A 14871-nucleotide genomic window follows, 5' to 3' on the forward strand; every position below is an offset into this window, starting at 1 on the left:
TCAGCTATCTAGTCAGCTCAGAATGTCTGCATGGTTCCACCTGGGTTCCTCCTCCCTGCTCTCTGGCTTAGAATTTTCTCAAGTTAGTAAGAGGAGGCAATTCTAGGGCTCAGCTTATTTGTTTTCTGTCTTTCAAGGATTACTTATTTTTGCTTCAACAGACTGATGTCCAGTATCTTGAAAACCATTGTTTCATATATTTTGTCTTCTTGTTGTTGTTCAGGTGATTGTTTGTTACAAATCGGAAGGTAACACTGTCCCTGCTATTCATCTTGGCCAGAGTGAAAATCTCACTTGTCATTTAAAAATAAACTGGTATATCCCTTAGTTCACATACTAATTTATTTCTCATTCCAGGATAAAGTAGGTGTTTTATTCTTCTTATCTGCTTTCTCAAAGACTTGTCATTTGCTTCCTAATTATTTTATGAATTTTCATATCTTTAAGTACCTTTCACATTGTTAGGACAGTCAACAGGGCATAAGGAAAACATTATAGAATTTTTTTTCCAAGAGACTGCTGTGTGGCTCCAACTTTCACCATTTAATATTTGTGTCTTTGGGGAAGTTTCTTAATCTCTCTAAATTTTCATAAAATGGAGACATATCAATAATATCAGTCTAGCCCATCTCACAGGTTTATCATGAGGCCCAAATGAGATGAGTATTTTATAAATATTAAAATTTGCCTTCGTCACCAAGACTGGTTTAAATTTGATTAAACCTGGTATCTTGTTTTTCTCTTTATTTCTTTCTGAATTTATGTCTCTCTTTTGTACTCTCTCCATTTTCCTCCTTATTTCCTATTCTATTTCACTGAATTGGTATTTAAACCCATGTTCAATGTGAGAGAGTAGAAAAAACATATCAGCACAAGAGTCAGAAGGCCAGAGCTCCTGTCTCAACTCTTCCACTTATGGATAATAGATTTTAGGCAAATCATTCAACCATGCTGATCTTCAGCCTTCTCAGCCATGAAATGGAGATGACAAAATACTCTCCACTTACCTCTGCTTGCTTACTCATGTGAAGTGAAATAAACAGACACAAAGGGACAAATATTGTGTGATCTCATGATATGAAATAATTAGAATAAGCAAACATAGGGTGAGAAACTAGAATACAGGTTACCAGGGACCAGTGAGGGGACAGAGAATGGGGAGTTGATGCTTAATTAGTACAGAGTTTCCGTTTGGGGGGATGGAAAAGTTTTGGTAATGGATGGTGGTGATGGTAACACAACCATTGTGAAAGTAATTAACACCACTGAGTTATATATTTGAACGTGGCTAAAAAGGGAAATTTTAGGGTGTATATGTATGGCTGTAATAAAAATTTTTTAATAATTAATAAGTAAATTAAAAAGAAAAGTAAACATGAGTGTCTTCTTGTAGCAGGAGGTATAAAAAGATCATGAAGGTCAAATAAAAAAAGTATAAAATAAAACTATACATACATATTATGTAGAAATTGGTAGTACACTATAAATTATTCTGTAAATATGTATTATTCTAAAATACAATAAATTATACATATGATTTGCTACAATATAATAAATACAATGAAAGGACAATGCCTTCATTAATGCTAATAACTGCATAGAATACCTAAATAATTTCTAATATACATTTCAACAGTTTTCCCAGCAGTATGAGTCGTATTTCTCATAAAGGAGTGAAAAAAAGTAATCCCTATCTTACATTGTAGACTGAAACTAGTTATTGCATTTTCTAATGCTGTTTTTGTGGCTGGAAAGTAAATATTCAAAACTTATGGCTTCTTGTTCAAAAATATTAAAATCACTTTCTGGAAAAATATCAATCAAGCAATTTTACAGTAAGGATTTGGTGATGGCATACATTAATGTCACATGGGATATGCCACTCAAAATAAAAGTCAACAATAAATAAATGCAAAATAATTTCCATCTTCAATTTTAATTTCATACCCCCCACACACACGAATAGTTTTAGATAGCTAGTGATATAGTGGAAACTAAAGATGTCAGATGAAAGAAACTACCAGAGCAAAACTTTGTTTCTCACAAATATTTAATGGATCATTTATTCTGAAAGCTGAATTTTTTAGATTGAGATGGAGGATAAAGGCTGTTTTCCAATTAGTATCTTTCAAAGAGAAAATAGACATGCTGAATTCGTGGGGAAAAATGAGAATTATAGAAAATATCAAAAATAAAATTACTTCATTTTCTAAAATATATTAAGATATATACTTTCCAGTCATGATCATATCACATACGTTTTTGCCCCAGTGACTGTGGGTGTGTGGTGTGTGTATGTTTACATACATGCACGCATGCAAGCATTTGTGAGTGTATGAGAGAGAGAGAAAGAGAGAGAGAGAGAGAGAGAGAAAAGCGCATGAGCATGCTGAGGATTCCAGGAAAGAAATACATTAGTATGAGGAAAGACCTGATCACAGAATAATGAAGCATAAATATGGATTCTCATAACTGCTCTACTTTTAATCAGTCATGTGATTTTAGGCATGTCAGTTTTCCTCTGATCATTGATACTTTCCTCTTTGAAAGATACTAATTGGAAAACAGCCTTTATCCACCTTCTCATCTTGAAATGCTCCATTAACTTGTTTCCACCTCTGTAATATGAAATAATTATAAGCCCTTCCAGTAGTGGACTGCTACATCTATGACATCTGTATTCTCTTTCAACCTTGTGAAAGGCTGTGATTTAGCCCTTGGGATTCAGAGAAATTAAAGGTATAAAAGATGAGAACTTGGCAGTCTTGGAAAACCATCCAAGCTAATTCTACTCTGGGGTTCTTCAATGGTACCAATTTTGGCAGGCAAGGAAAGGATAACAATGTCTATTTTGCTACCTCACAACATTGCATAAACATGGCAGATCGTTTTGAAAGCTGCGGAAAGCGATTTACTGGTAAGAGACGATAGTTGTTTATTAAACTACTGTTGTAGTCAAGGATCTCTCTACATAGATAAAGAGAAGATTTGAACAATAATCTGATGACTTTGGATTTTGGAAATAATCTCAATCTCAAATTATATCACTGAGCTACAAAAAATTCTTTATTTGATCATTTTCTCATCTCTTCCTTCTGTGTCTCTATCCTTTGTGTGAATTGATATACCAGGCCACCTGATACATATGTAGGATTGTAAAGCTTATGCTTCTTATTACCTAGTCCCATTTTAATGGGAAGAAAAAGAATTCTACATGTGTGATGAATAATTGAAAAAGTTAAAAAAAGGTGGAATTTGGGCTTTGAGAAAGATACTTTTCTAATTTATTTCCAACCCAAACCCCAAATTCTTCAACACCTCAATCCAATTCATGTCAATTTAAATTCTGTTGTTTTTCAGAAACAAAGGAATGATTAAGAGAGCATATGATGAATCACCTCTGGATTTACAACATTCCTGAAATGAAATGGAGAGAAAGCTCCGATGACATGAGCCAGCTGACTGGTACTTCCAATATTGGGGATGCTCGCTCACTGAATTTTCCTTTGGCTCCCTTCTCCTCTTGCAAGAGGCAATCAGTTCCAAACCTCTTGTTCATCATTTCCAAAGGTGCTGTCAGTCAGTTAGACACTCTTTTCCAGTTAGTAGGAAACCAACTCCTTCAGCCTTTCCTCATAGCAGAGATTCTTCAGAGAGACAATCATCTTTCGGTTTTTTTGTTCCACCCTAGCACCACCTCCACTGCTAGGAATATTATCAATTTGGGCTAGATTTGGGGTCACTAGAGCATATTACACAATCATCAATTTTATTGTAAGGCATTAAACTTTCCCATCACCAATAACTGAGTGTACAATTGGGATATATTTCATATGGTCTGACAGAGCATAAGAAAGACTAAAACTGTATGCTAATATTTAAAAGAAGATTTTACAGATAGAGGCCAGGAATTGACAATGATTGAAGTCTAGCAATGACTTTGGCAAGTTTAACAACTGACATGTTGACTTGTTTTTAGATATTGGGGATTAGAATACAATTACAAAGTCAAAAAGGGAACATATATCTTTACTCTTTAATTTTACTTCAGAGTTGAGGGTAAGTAATTGTTCTATGGTAAGTAAACTTAAATCTATTGTTTAGATTCATTTTCAAAAGGGGTTCACTTTTCTAGAATCTTAGAAATTATCTAGCACAACTACATCATTATAATTACATAAAAATGGAAGACCAGGTATCATCAAGTATCAGACTTATCACATACACCTGGAATTGTTCTAGGCATTACATGTATCTATCATCTATCTATCTATCTATCTATCTATCTATCCATCTATCTATCTATCTGAATTACTTCTAACCCTTGCAACAATTGTACAATATAAGTATCATTATTCCTATTTTACATATTAGGAAACTGAGGCTCAGAGCAAATAAGTGACTTTCCCAAAGCAATGCAGCTAGTAATTGGTGAGTCAAGATTCGGTACCACATCTACCTATCTCCAATGCCAGGTTTGCTTCCATTACATGGTGTAATTGCAAAGAGAAGACCAGAACAAGATTTCTTGACTCCTACTCCCATTCTCCATTAAGCTATGTTGGACTTCAGTGTTCTAACCTGTAACAGTAATGCAATTTGAAACTGCTCTCCATGGTCACTAATTTTACAGTGCCAAAGCTACTAGCCTTGTTTATAAAGCAGATCTCGAAACCAGTGATTGTATTTTTGTAGGAAATAAATTATTTCATTGAAAAAAAGAAAAGGGGATACTTTTGCTTTGGTGGTTCTCAGAATATTGATATGACCCTTAAATTGTACAGCATTAGATCAGTTTTCTGGCAAAAACTTAGAAAGGCTTTGATCCCATAGAGTTCAAATTTTCTTTCTATGGATGTGGCGACCCTGAGAGGTACTGGAAACAATTCATCTGCCTCTGGCTTCAGTCAACTTTGCATGATTCTTCAGCTGCTGTCTTAAACCAGTAGACTAAAATAAGCTGGGAGACAAAATTCTTGCACAATACAAGAAAAGAAGAAACTATCTCTAGAAAAGCATAAATTTATATTTCAAAAACTTTTTTTTCCTCCTTGGGAGACTAAATAATGAGGCAATATAGGGGTAAACTTAATTGATGGGAAACTGAGTCAAATTTTTCAAAAAGTAATTTAGGGAGTGATGGGCTATGGAAAGTCACCCCTTGAGTCTCTAATCCTTTCAGCATTGTGATGTTTGGTTAGAATGTAAGACTAGGCATTACAGTAAAAAAAATTTTGTTCAGACTGGAATTTTAAAAAACATTTAGTTACATGCAATCTTTGATTTCACAAAGTTTCTGCTTTTACTAATGTGTAAGGGTGAAGCAAGGTAGGAGTGGAAACAATTCTGAACTTGTGGTAGCTTTCAAGTGCCAGCTCTGCCTCTTCCATCTAAACTGTGCGCTCTTAGAAAGTCATTGTTCCGTCTCTGCATTTCTGTGTCCTCAAATGAAAGTTAGAATTTTGCTAGGTTATCTCTTAGGGTTGTCAACTCTAACTTATGATTGAGTCTATGACACTGAATCAGACACTTCAGAACTTCTGCAGATGGAAGCAACAGGAAGCCTGGATTCTCTTACAATAAGCAGCTTTCTCCAGACATGGAAATCTTTAAATCTTTATCTGAGTGGTAGGATGACCAATCTGTCGTCTTTTCTCCTCCCCTCCCACGTATGAAGGGAGACCAGTTAGAAACATGTTTTTCTACGAGGTAGCATGTCTGGTGCTGCTGAGGAATTCATTCTCATATAGGGTTATGGGGTACTTAATTTTGAACAGGGTTCTTGGAGCCAGCCTATTGCCTTCTGGGGGAAGGTATCACATTACTGCTAACAAACACATTATTGCTTTAGAAATAGACATCATCTGTTTAAATCTGCCACCTTGACACCCCATGGTAAAGGATGTTAAGATTAGTACAACCTTGAACAACTGGTTTCATGTTGGCCTGTCAGTGTGGGTGTAGCTGTATATAAAAGTGAGATGCACCTCCACGGGTTCAGTCTCGGAGCACCAGCTGAGCAATGCACGGAGCAGACTTGTAACCAGCCTACGTCATCTTCACCATGAAGATAGCCACAGTGCCAATCCTTCTGACTCTGGCTCTTTGCTTCATACAAGGTGAGCAGTTTGCATATAACCTAAGTCTCTTGCCACACATCTCAAGCTGGAGAGAAGAGACTTGTCCTAGATAAAAGAAAATATGTATGTATTTATATGTATAAAATCCTTAAATGTCTTGCTAGACACAGAGCTGTGAGGAATTATGTATGTGGATTTATAACTATAGAAATACTAAATAGCTTGAAGTATCTGAATTTTTATTCATGAGAAATCCTTCCATTAATTCCACACTAGTTGTAAGAAAACTAACAGATTCTTCATCTTCCCCTCAAGTGTAGCAATTCATATTGCATATATACATGATATATATTTTTAATCTTATAAATAAGTAGTATATTTTGATTGTAAATTTATATAAATATTTTAAAAAACAAATGCAACAATCTTCTGTTCTTACTTTTAAGCAGTAGTACCTTCTAGCTTGTTTTATTTTTGTGATTTCAAGTCCTAAGTGGATTGGAAGTATTTCTTCTAAAGGGTGAGGGACTTTCTTGGGAGCTAGGAGGCAGGCTTTTGCATTTTCTATTTGATTTTGAGGGGTAAACAGATTCTTTTGACTGATCATGCTCTCAAGCATTTATATTTTTTAAAGGGAACCTGAGAGATGGAGAGTCAGAGAGATCATAAATAATACCCACTTACCTGAAGCAAAGTGCACAAGTACATAAGAGGCCTGTTAATAAGATAGTATAATAGCCTGATGACTTTAATTAATCTTAATTTTTGGGAGATCCCTAATTTTTGTAAATGTAATGAAGATGCAAAATTACCAGAATTCAGAAAATTGAATTTTATGTGTATATGCTATAACCTTCATGCTATATCAATTACATTATATTAGACTGGATGTTATTTATTTTAACTTTTTCAGTTAGTAAATATGTTCATTATGTTATAATTTAAAAAGGAGTCTGCTATGCTTTAATCTGAAAAGACCTTTTGGAAATTAGATGTTTTGAGGGGTCAGAAATCAGATGAGTATTATTTCCAAAGTAATTGGAACTTTATGTGTAACTGTACCTTTGTGAGTGAATATATTGATCTCTTAGAGTAGTGCCCTCATTTTATTTATCATGGTAAATTTTAGTTTGTTCAAATACAAGGTTTTACAACGTATTGCTATTAAAGCAATGACATTACTGCACTGAATGAATTGTTTGTTTTCTTTATTAAATATTTCATATTACCTTAACTTTGTTTTCTAAATTTTTGTCCCAGATGCTGCCAGTGAGGAGGAAAATCAGGTTAGTCCTGCTTTTTCTGTTCATAGATTCTATTCTAAGATCCATAAAGAAAAATGGTTTGTGGCCAATACATTCATGTCAATAATACAGATATAGACTGATACATACTAATTGATTTTGTTAAAAATACAGAAACAGGTCTTTATGAATCAACACATGAGTCACAGACACACACAATGTATTATTGATGGTGAATGTCTGCAAAAAACAAGTCACCGTCCCTAAGAGGTGTTTTAAATTTCATAAACAAACAAAGGAAATCTGGTGAATTGTTTACTTCAGCTTTACAGCTGAACAAGTTAAGACACACATAGGATGTTGAAATAAAGGGTAGTCTGTAGTTTTGTGTCAGTGTATGTATTTCATTCAGTAAATATTTATTGAGCATCCCTTATGTGCCAGACACCATTCTACATGCTGGGAATATTTTAAGTAAACAAAAATTAGATAAAGTTCCTACCCTCATGGAACTTACATTCTGGTGGAGGAAAACAGACAAGTTAATAAGCAAACTAGCAAAACATATAATACATTAAATAACCATTAGCATAAAGAAAAAAATAAAGCAGGATGGAGAATAGAAGTTGTTGGGGATGAAGGTGGTATCAGTTCTCATTAAGATAGTCAGGAAAGTTCCTTCTATAAGGTAGACAATAATCTGAAAGTGATGAGGGAGTAAACTATGCAGATATTTGCAACTTAGAGCAGACAAGGCAGGACTGGCAACTACAGAGGCCCTGAGGCAGGAGGGTGTTTTACTAACTCTTAGAAGTCTTTTCATGGAAAAAACTAAAGAATCATTTTCTATAGAACTTAAATTTTCCATGTTTTTGAAAGGCAAGATAAAGAACCAGTTATGCACACATATGCACACATATTATGCATGCTATTAATTTAGCACTTAAATGGGCTAGATATGAGCAAATATTTGCTATGTCTCTCCAAGGCCATGAACATTAAAAGAATAATAAAACAAACTTCTCTATATCAAAACTCTTAGAACCATGATTAAATAATCTCTTGCTGTAGTTTAGTGTAGCAGTTTTTGTAGTTTAGTGTAGAATGTTCTGGAGAATTTCATCATGGTCATTATTGTTTCATCTAAGTTTGCTGAATAAGGAGAGGTCCAGAAAGTGTGGTAGTGTAGAAAGAGGACTGGATTTCTGGGAATCTGAGTGGATACTCACTTGGATGCTTTATACAGGCAGAAAAGGAAAATATTATGTAAATTTTGTAGTATATGAAGCCATTTTCTTTTTCGGAGTCAATGTTATTGTGTGATGATTTTAGTGATTGTTTCAACATTTTCCACTGATTTTTTTCATACAGTTAAACAGTTTTAGTGAAAAATATACTATCAAAATAAAAGTTTAGCAACCTCTTGTATTGGAATAAGCAAGAAGAACACAAAGAAGTAATTATTTTCTGGAAACTTTTCTGATGATGGTCTCTGGTTATTTTTTCAGAATGAAGACTATTGATTGTCTTTCTCTTGGTGTTGGAATTTTTGCTATTTTCTAAGTTCAGTAGTGTCAGTTCTTTCTGGAACCCTAAAAACCATGTTGAATGTTATAAACATGGGCCAGTACAGGATGGGAAAGCAAGGTAGTCATCTGCAAGGATCTTAACATTTGTGTAAATTTGCCATCACAGAAAGGTTATTAGGAAGCCGAAAGCAAACATGTTACTGTTCTAGCACCGAAATGGGGTAATGCCAGTTTCTCAGGAATATTGTTAAGGTGGAAGACAGGAGGTAGATCACAGCCAGTGAGGGAAACAGAAAGGACTTGGCCCTAGAGGGTTTCAGTGTTTCAGAGGCGTGTGGGGAAAAACAACAACAAAACAAGACAAAAACAAAAACAAGCCAGGGGCTGGCAGTTTGGAAGTAAACAGTTGCTGAAAAGTCATCTCCCTCTGCCAAGGTGACTTTTTAGTCTAGATTTCTTGTTTCATCTCTTCTATATTGGCAACTGGGAGGAAATTCCATCTTTCCCAGAGGAAGAGACAACTTCTGCTTTCAGTTTTTAAGGTCTTCTCCTGTTTTCTACGAGAATAAATTTGGAGAATTTCACAACACAGAAAAAAATAGTTGAGTCCCATCTTAATAACTAATTAAACAATTTGAGCAAATTTCTTCACCTAGTCTCTTGGCCTCAGTTTGCTCATTTGCAAAAAGAGCAAGTCTTTTTAGGAATTAAATTCTCATCTAACTGTGACATTGGAGATATGTAATTCGGGAGTTATACTGATGGATGCTATGCTTTTTCAATTAACAAAATTATTTAGAGCTTCATTACAGTTATCATTATTCTTTATTCTCAACAATCTCTAAGATCTTCCTCACAAAGGATGTATTGCTGTTAAAAAGACACTAGGCTCTTCTCTGATTCTTTGATAGTCTTTTCATCTGTACTTTGTAGAATCAGTAATATCCAGCAAGCTGAACAGCAACAATGCACTTGGCATAGGATACTAAATAATCAGAGACTTCACACAGAACTCATGAGGCTCAGTTGTCACCCTCACTGCAATGCTACTCAGAGGAGATCACTGGGTGTTGACAATAATCTTAGGGATATTTAGTAGGTCACCCTTAGCAAAATCTCTCAGGGCTGGTCTCTGGTATTACTTAGTTATTCTTCACCATTAATCGTTCTGTGAGAGCTACCAATTGCCTACCATGTTTAAGAGGATAGGTTATATATGTCATTATCCATTACTGTAAGCACCATTCAAGTAAGGATCCTTCTGTTTTATTTTCTATGTATCCACAACACCTGGCAGAGTGTCTGGAACATTGTCATCTCCTAATGAGTGTTTGTTGATTTACTAGATGATTATTATAAAGATACAGTAGGCTGAATAGAATTCTATAATTAGTCTTTTGGAAGAGATTGTATGGCTTCTTAGAGTTGAAGCAAAGACTTGATTTTGTTGTTGTTTTTTCCTGATAAAAGCGTTATGAAGGAGGATTTATTTTTTATTTTTTTTGTAAAGTCAAAACAAATAAAACACCAAAAAACTTAGATTCCAAAGGTTTGCTCTAAAGACCTAGCAGATTTTCTAAATAAATAGGGAATATATCACTTTAAATCAGTATTTTACTAAGTCATACAAATACAACATTGATTCTAAACTCCTAGAAAAAAGAGTGAATGTTTATTACTGGCGTTCAATAAATACATATTGATATAATAATATTGAATGAAAAGAAAGAACCCTCACTTTCAAAGATCTAGCCCACTGTCTTCTTTTCCAAGAATTCTAACATTCCAAATGCTAAATGGCTTCCATTCTGCTCTCGAAACTTGGTGCAGTGCTGTCATTGGTATTTACATAAAGAGATCCAAAACCAAGTAAAATACAACATGTCTTGAAGGATGTCCCACAGAACAGTAAAAAATCTAGGAGAATGGGCCAAAAACCCATAAACAAACAAACAAAAATAGAAATGAAGGAAAGGAAGAATGAATGAATGAAAAAGAAAGGTGTAAGCAAGCTTTTGGGGAGCTTCACAGTGCTTCCATAGGTTCACAAGGTGTGCTTCTGGTGGTCATGGTAATGTTTGTGGTGCTGGGGCTTTTTAGGAAAAGAATACAAATATGCCAGTATAAAATGTCGGGGCTTCTCCCAGAACTTTGGAAGTGGGATGTGACTATGAAGGGTCCTGAAACTTAAGCTTCATTACCTTTACAGTAAATCTGCCTGTTTTCATAATGCATATGCTATGTCACAAGATCTGAGATTTGTTTCGGAAAAGGAACCAGTCCATCTCATTAAAATCCAGTTTCAAGGAGCCATGTTTGTTTTGTTCATGATAGTACCTCCAGTGCTGGCTGCTGGTAGCCATTCATGATAGTTTTCCAAACATATCTGATCAAGGAATCCTTTTTTAAAAAAATTTAAGAACTGTAAACATTTCTAGGAGCTAGTGTTTTACATTACACCCTTTGGGAAACACTTGCAGAGGCTCCTTATGTTTTCAATGCTCACACACTTTGTTTCAGTTCTCCAGCAACCATTTCATATATTGATAGCATTTGTTGTTGGCCTACTGTGCTAAGTACTTTTACATGTGTCATCTTAGCATTTTCCAACAATAGCATTAATAGTGACAACAGCAACAAAAATAACAACAACAATAATAATGAAAGAGGAGGAGGAGGAGCAGAGAATCTGTTCATTGAATATCTGCTATGTACCAGGCACTCTCTGAGGGCTATACATACTTATAATAATAATTAATCCTCACAAAACCTACAAAATGTATATATTCATATCCCCTATTTTTACAGATAGGGTAATGGAGCCTTTGAGAAGATAATTTGCTAAGGACTATGTGGCTTGTAAATGAAAATTCTGGAAGAGCAACTCAGGTCTTTTGAATTCAAGTCCCTTGTTCTTTGCTTTTCATTAATTGTTTTAAGTGAATGCTTATTAGGTAATGTGAAATCTCCAATATACAAGCCAGAGTCATTATTTTTGTTTGTGTTTTTTTGTGTTGAGTGACTGACTTCTATATCAACATGTGTGGTGATCACTAAGTAACACTGCTGAAAGAAGTGTTAGAAAGCAAAGCCTTGCTTTGATGAGATTTAAATAAACACAGTGTGTTTTGTCTTTTCCTCAGGAAACCTGCGATGAATTTCAGAAATTAATGAAAAATGGAAAATTGTTCTGTCCGAAGGATAAATATCTTTTTCAGAGTCCTGATGGATTAATGCTCCTCAACAAATGTGCCACATGCAAAGTGATCTTGTGAGTAAAGGCCCTATTTCTTTCAAGTATTTAAGTTAACAGCTCTTCTCAGAGCCAGTACATGTATTCTTTCTTTTTTTTCTTTCAAATGTGTTTCTCTAAACTGATAAGATTAAATACAAATGCTTAGCAGATTGCTCTGACTTTCCCTTCAGACAAAGTTGGTAATTGCCAACAAACTGGAAAGGTTTTAATAATCACTCACATGGTAGTCTAAAAGCACTCCATAAGGCCTGGTACGATTGCATAAGTAGCACTTTATAGTCTTTTGAGGATGTAGGTCTTTTTTGAGCTTCCTGGCTCTGGAAAAAAAGAATTTCAGATAGAAAGTCAGCTTCCTTGGGCCTGTTAAGACCTGCCTTTGCTGTAACATTGGCACTGAGAATGATGGTCTGTCTGTCCTGTGGGAGCAAACCAGCAGGAGATTTAAGCAGAATACATCCTGTCCCTGTACACTGCCAGTGCCTTCAGGCATCTATTAATCTACTTTTTAATATTTGAATCCTTTGTTTCCTAATTTCTAAATAAGCACCAACACAGATTGGAAATATGGCAGAAAAAACGCACTTTTCTTTTATACTTAATCAGTATGTACAAATACATGAAGAGGCGAAAACAAATTATTTGGAAACATTTGCCTTTATTATTGAAGCAGCTTGACCTGAAAAATGCCAACAACAACAGAAACAAAACAAAACCAAAAATCAACAAAAAACCCCAAACCCCAAAATACGGTTTGCAAACACAAGCTTTTGTGTTGAAAGGGTCTCTGGGAGTTGGAAAAAGGAACTGAGTCCCACTTTCACCAAAATGTTACACAAGAACTTATGGACAGATAGAATTTGGTAACATAAAAATAGTTTGTTTCTTCTTGCTTTTACTTTTCACTGATGGTAGATTTAATTTTAAAAATGAAACATCTTTCCTCTGCCTAGACTACTAACATGTTATCTCATTTGAGGGAGATTCTTATAAAATATGTAAGTTGATTGTGTTCAAGATTTTATTTCCCTGAACCTGAGGCAATCTGAAATCTTTAAATCTTTAAAAAAAAAAAACTGTTTACCTACAGGGTACATTATTATTTTATTAATGTTCTTTCTACACAAACCTGTTAATGTTTAACATAATGTGGCTTTTACGACAACTGGAGTCCTGGGATATATGATTAATACACTCACATCCCAGTAGCACAGATATGACTGCTTGCTTTTCACAAATAACAGATTTCCTTTACAGTTGTAAGAGTTGAGCACACAAAGAAAGAAACATCAGAGATAGTTCCACGCTCAGGAAAACAAAATCCTTATGGTTGTGCTGGTGGTCCACTCAGAAAAAAAACAACCAGAGAGAAAGAAAACAAAAATCTTATGTGCCTGAGGTTCTACTACAGGGTAGATTATAGGTTCCAGCTTACTCTGAAACTCAGAAAGAATTAGGATCATGGAAGGGATCATTAACCCACATCTATCCAAAGCTTATTAATGTGGTTTTCTTCTCTCTGAAGACACCCCAAATGGGGAAGCAGCCTTGAGTTATCAATTATAAATCCCCAAACTGGAATGTTCTAGTTGGTTTTGAACAGAGAAGTCATCTTCAATTTCTGATCATCAACAACACTTCAACACTGGTAACAAGCCAATGCTATGCTTACCCATTTACAATAATTATGACTTCTTAAATGTCAGTTTGGTATGTGTCAGGAGATTTAATTTGATATATTCAGTAATATTGGGATAATGATGCTTTAATCACTTGTTTCGCTTCTAGTGAAGAGACTGTGGGAAGATGAAGGTAGGCAAGGCAAGATTTAGGGTGGGGGGATGCTCAGGGCACTGTGAACAATCATTTCTTATTCTCTTGAAAGCTGATTGTAAAAAAGCAAGTGTGTTATTTACAATAAAGTTTCCTTCTTGTTCCACAGGGTGTTTTTGATAGGGGTCCAAAACCATATATATAATGAATTTACTGAAAAATAATTTAAAACAAAAATAAAAATACCTTAAGACACAGAAGACATATCATTTGAAAGTCATTCACTCAATTATTGTTTTTGTTACCTATGTAAATGATGGGGGAGTAAGCTTGGTTTTGTAGCCTGAAAAGGAGGGGATTCTTTGAAGCATAAAAGCTATTCTCAAGTTGCTGAATGACTTTTGCATAGAAGAGGATGTTGAGTTGCTTTGTAGGTCTCTAGAGGTTAGAACTACAACTAATGCACACAGGCAGATTTTGGTTCAGTGTAAATATGGTCTTTCAAACAGAGAAGCCCATCAATTTAACTAATGGTTTTCAGACTTGTCGAACACCTGGCTGTTGGAAGTATTAAAGGGAAGTAGCAGATAAAGGTAGAGAGTTTTGCCTTGGGGAAATACTCCTTCAATAGAGACATGACTGAGATATCTTTCAGCACTGTGGAGACATTTGTGATACTGTGTCCATTTTTGGATCAACTTCCACTTGTGACATGCCAGATTGGGTTGAGGACTGCAGTATGCAGCTCTTAAACAGGGCAAAATTAAGTTTACTATGCAAGTTGTTATCTCAACAGTTGGGCAAACGTGTCTAAGCTATGCTATTCCTTGCTCTCTTCCAGGGAAAAGGAAGCCAAATTCCAGAAAAGGGCAAGGCATTTAGCAAGAGCCACCAGGGCCACTGCGCCAGCAAAGGTGAGAATATTTGGAGAAAACCTGTCATGTTTCCTTTAGAGTTTAAGTTTGATTCTATCTAGTTCTGTCTCTTTATTT

The 14871-nt window shown here is 35.1% G+C and overlaps 1 protein-coding gene across 1 annotated transcript in view; it reads left to right on the forward strand.

Moving 5' to 3' along the window:
- Nucleotides 1–5933: 5933 nt before the first annotated feature.
- The window catches only part of SPINK5 (serine peptidase inhibitor Kazal type 5), a gene marked incomplete at its 3' end in the record, with an annotated part of 69330 nt that continues 60392 nt past the window's right edge, over nt 5934–14871 (forward strand). Inside the window, exons 1-4 of the mRNA XM_037801467.1 lie at nt 5934–6119; nt 7341–7366; nt 11997–12124; nt 14721–14793. Coding sequence (XP_037657395.1) covers nt 6065–6119; nt 7341–7366; nt 11997–12124; nt 14721–14793 — 282 coding nt within the window. The remainder of the gene's footprint in view (nt 6120–7340; nt 7367–11996; nt 12125–14720; nt 14794–14871) is intronic.

This window comes from Choloepus didactylus, chromosome 13, assembly GCF_015220235.1.
Source record: "Choloepus didactylus isolate mChoDid1 chromosome 13, mChoDid1.pri, whole genome shotgun sequence".
Taxonomy (NCBI): Eukaryota; Metazoa; Chordata; class Mammalia; order Pilosa; family Megalonychidae; genus Choloepus; species Choloepus didactylus.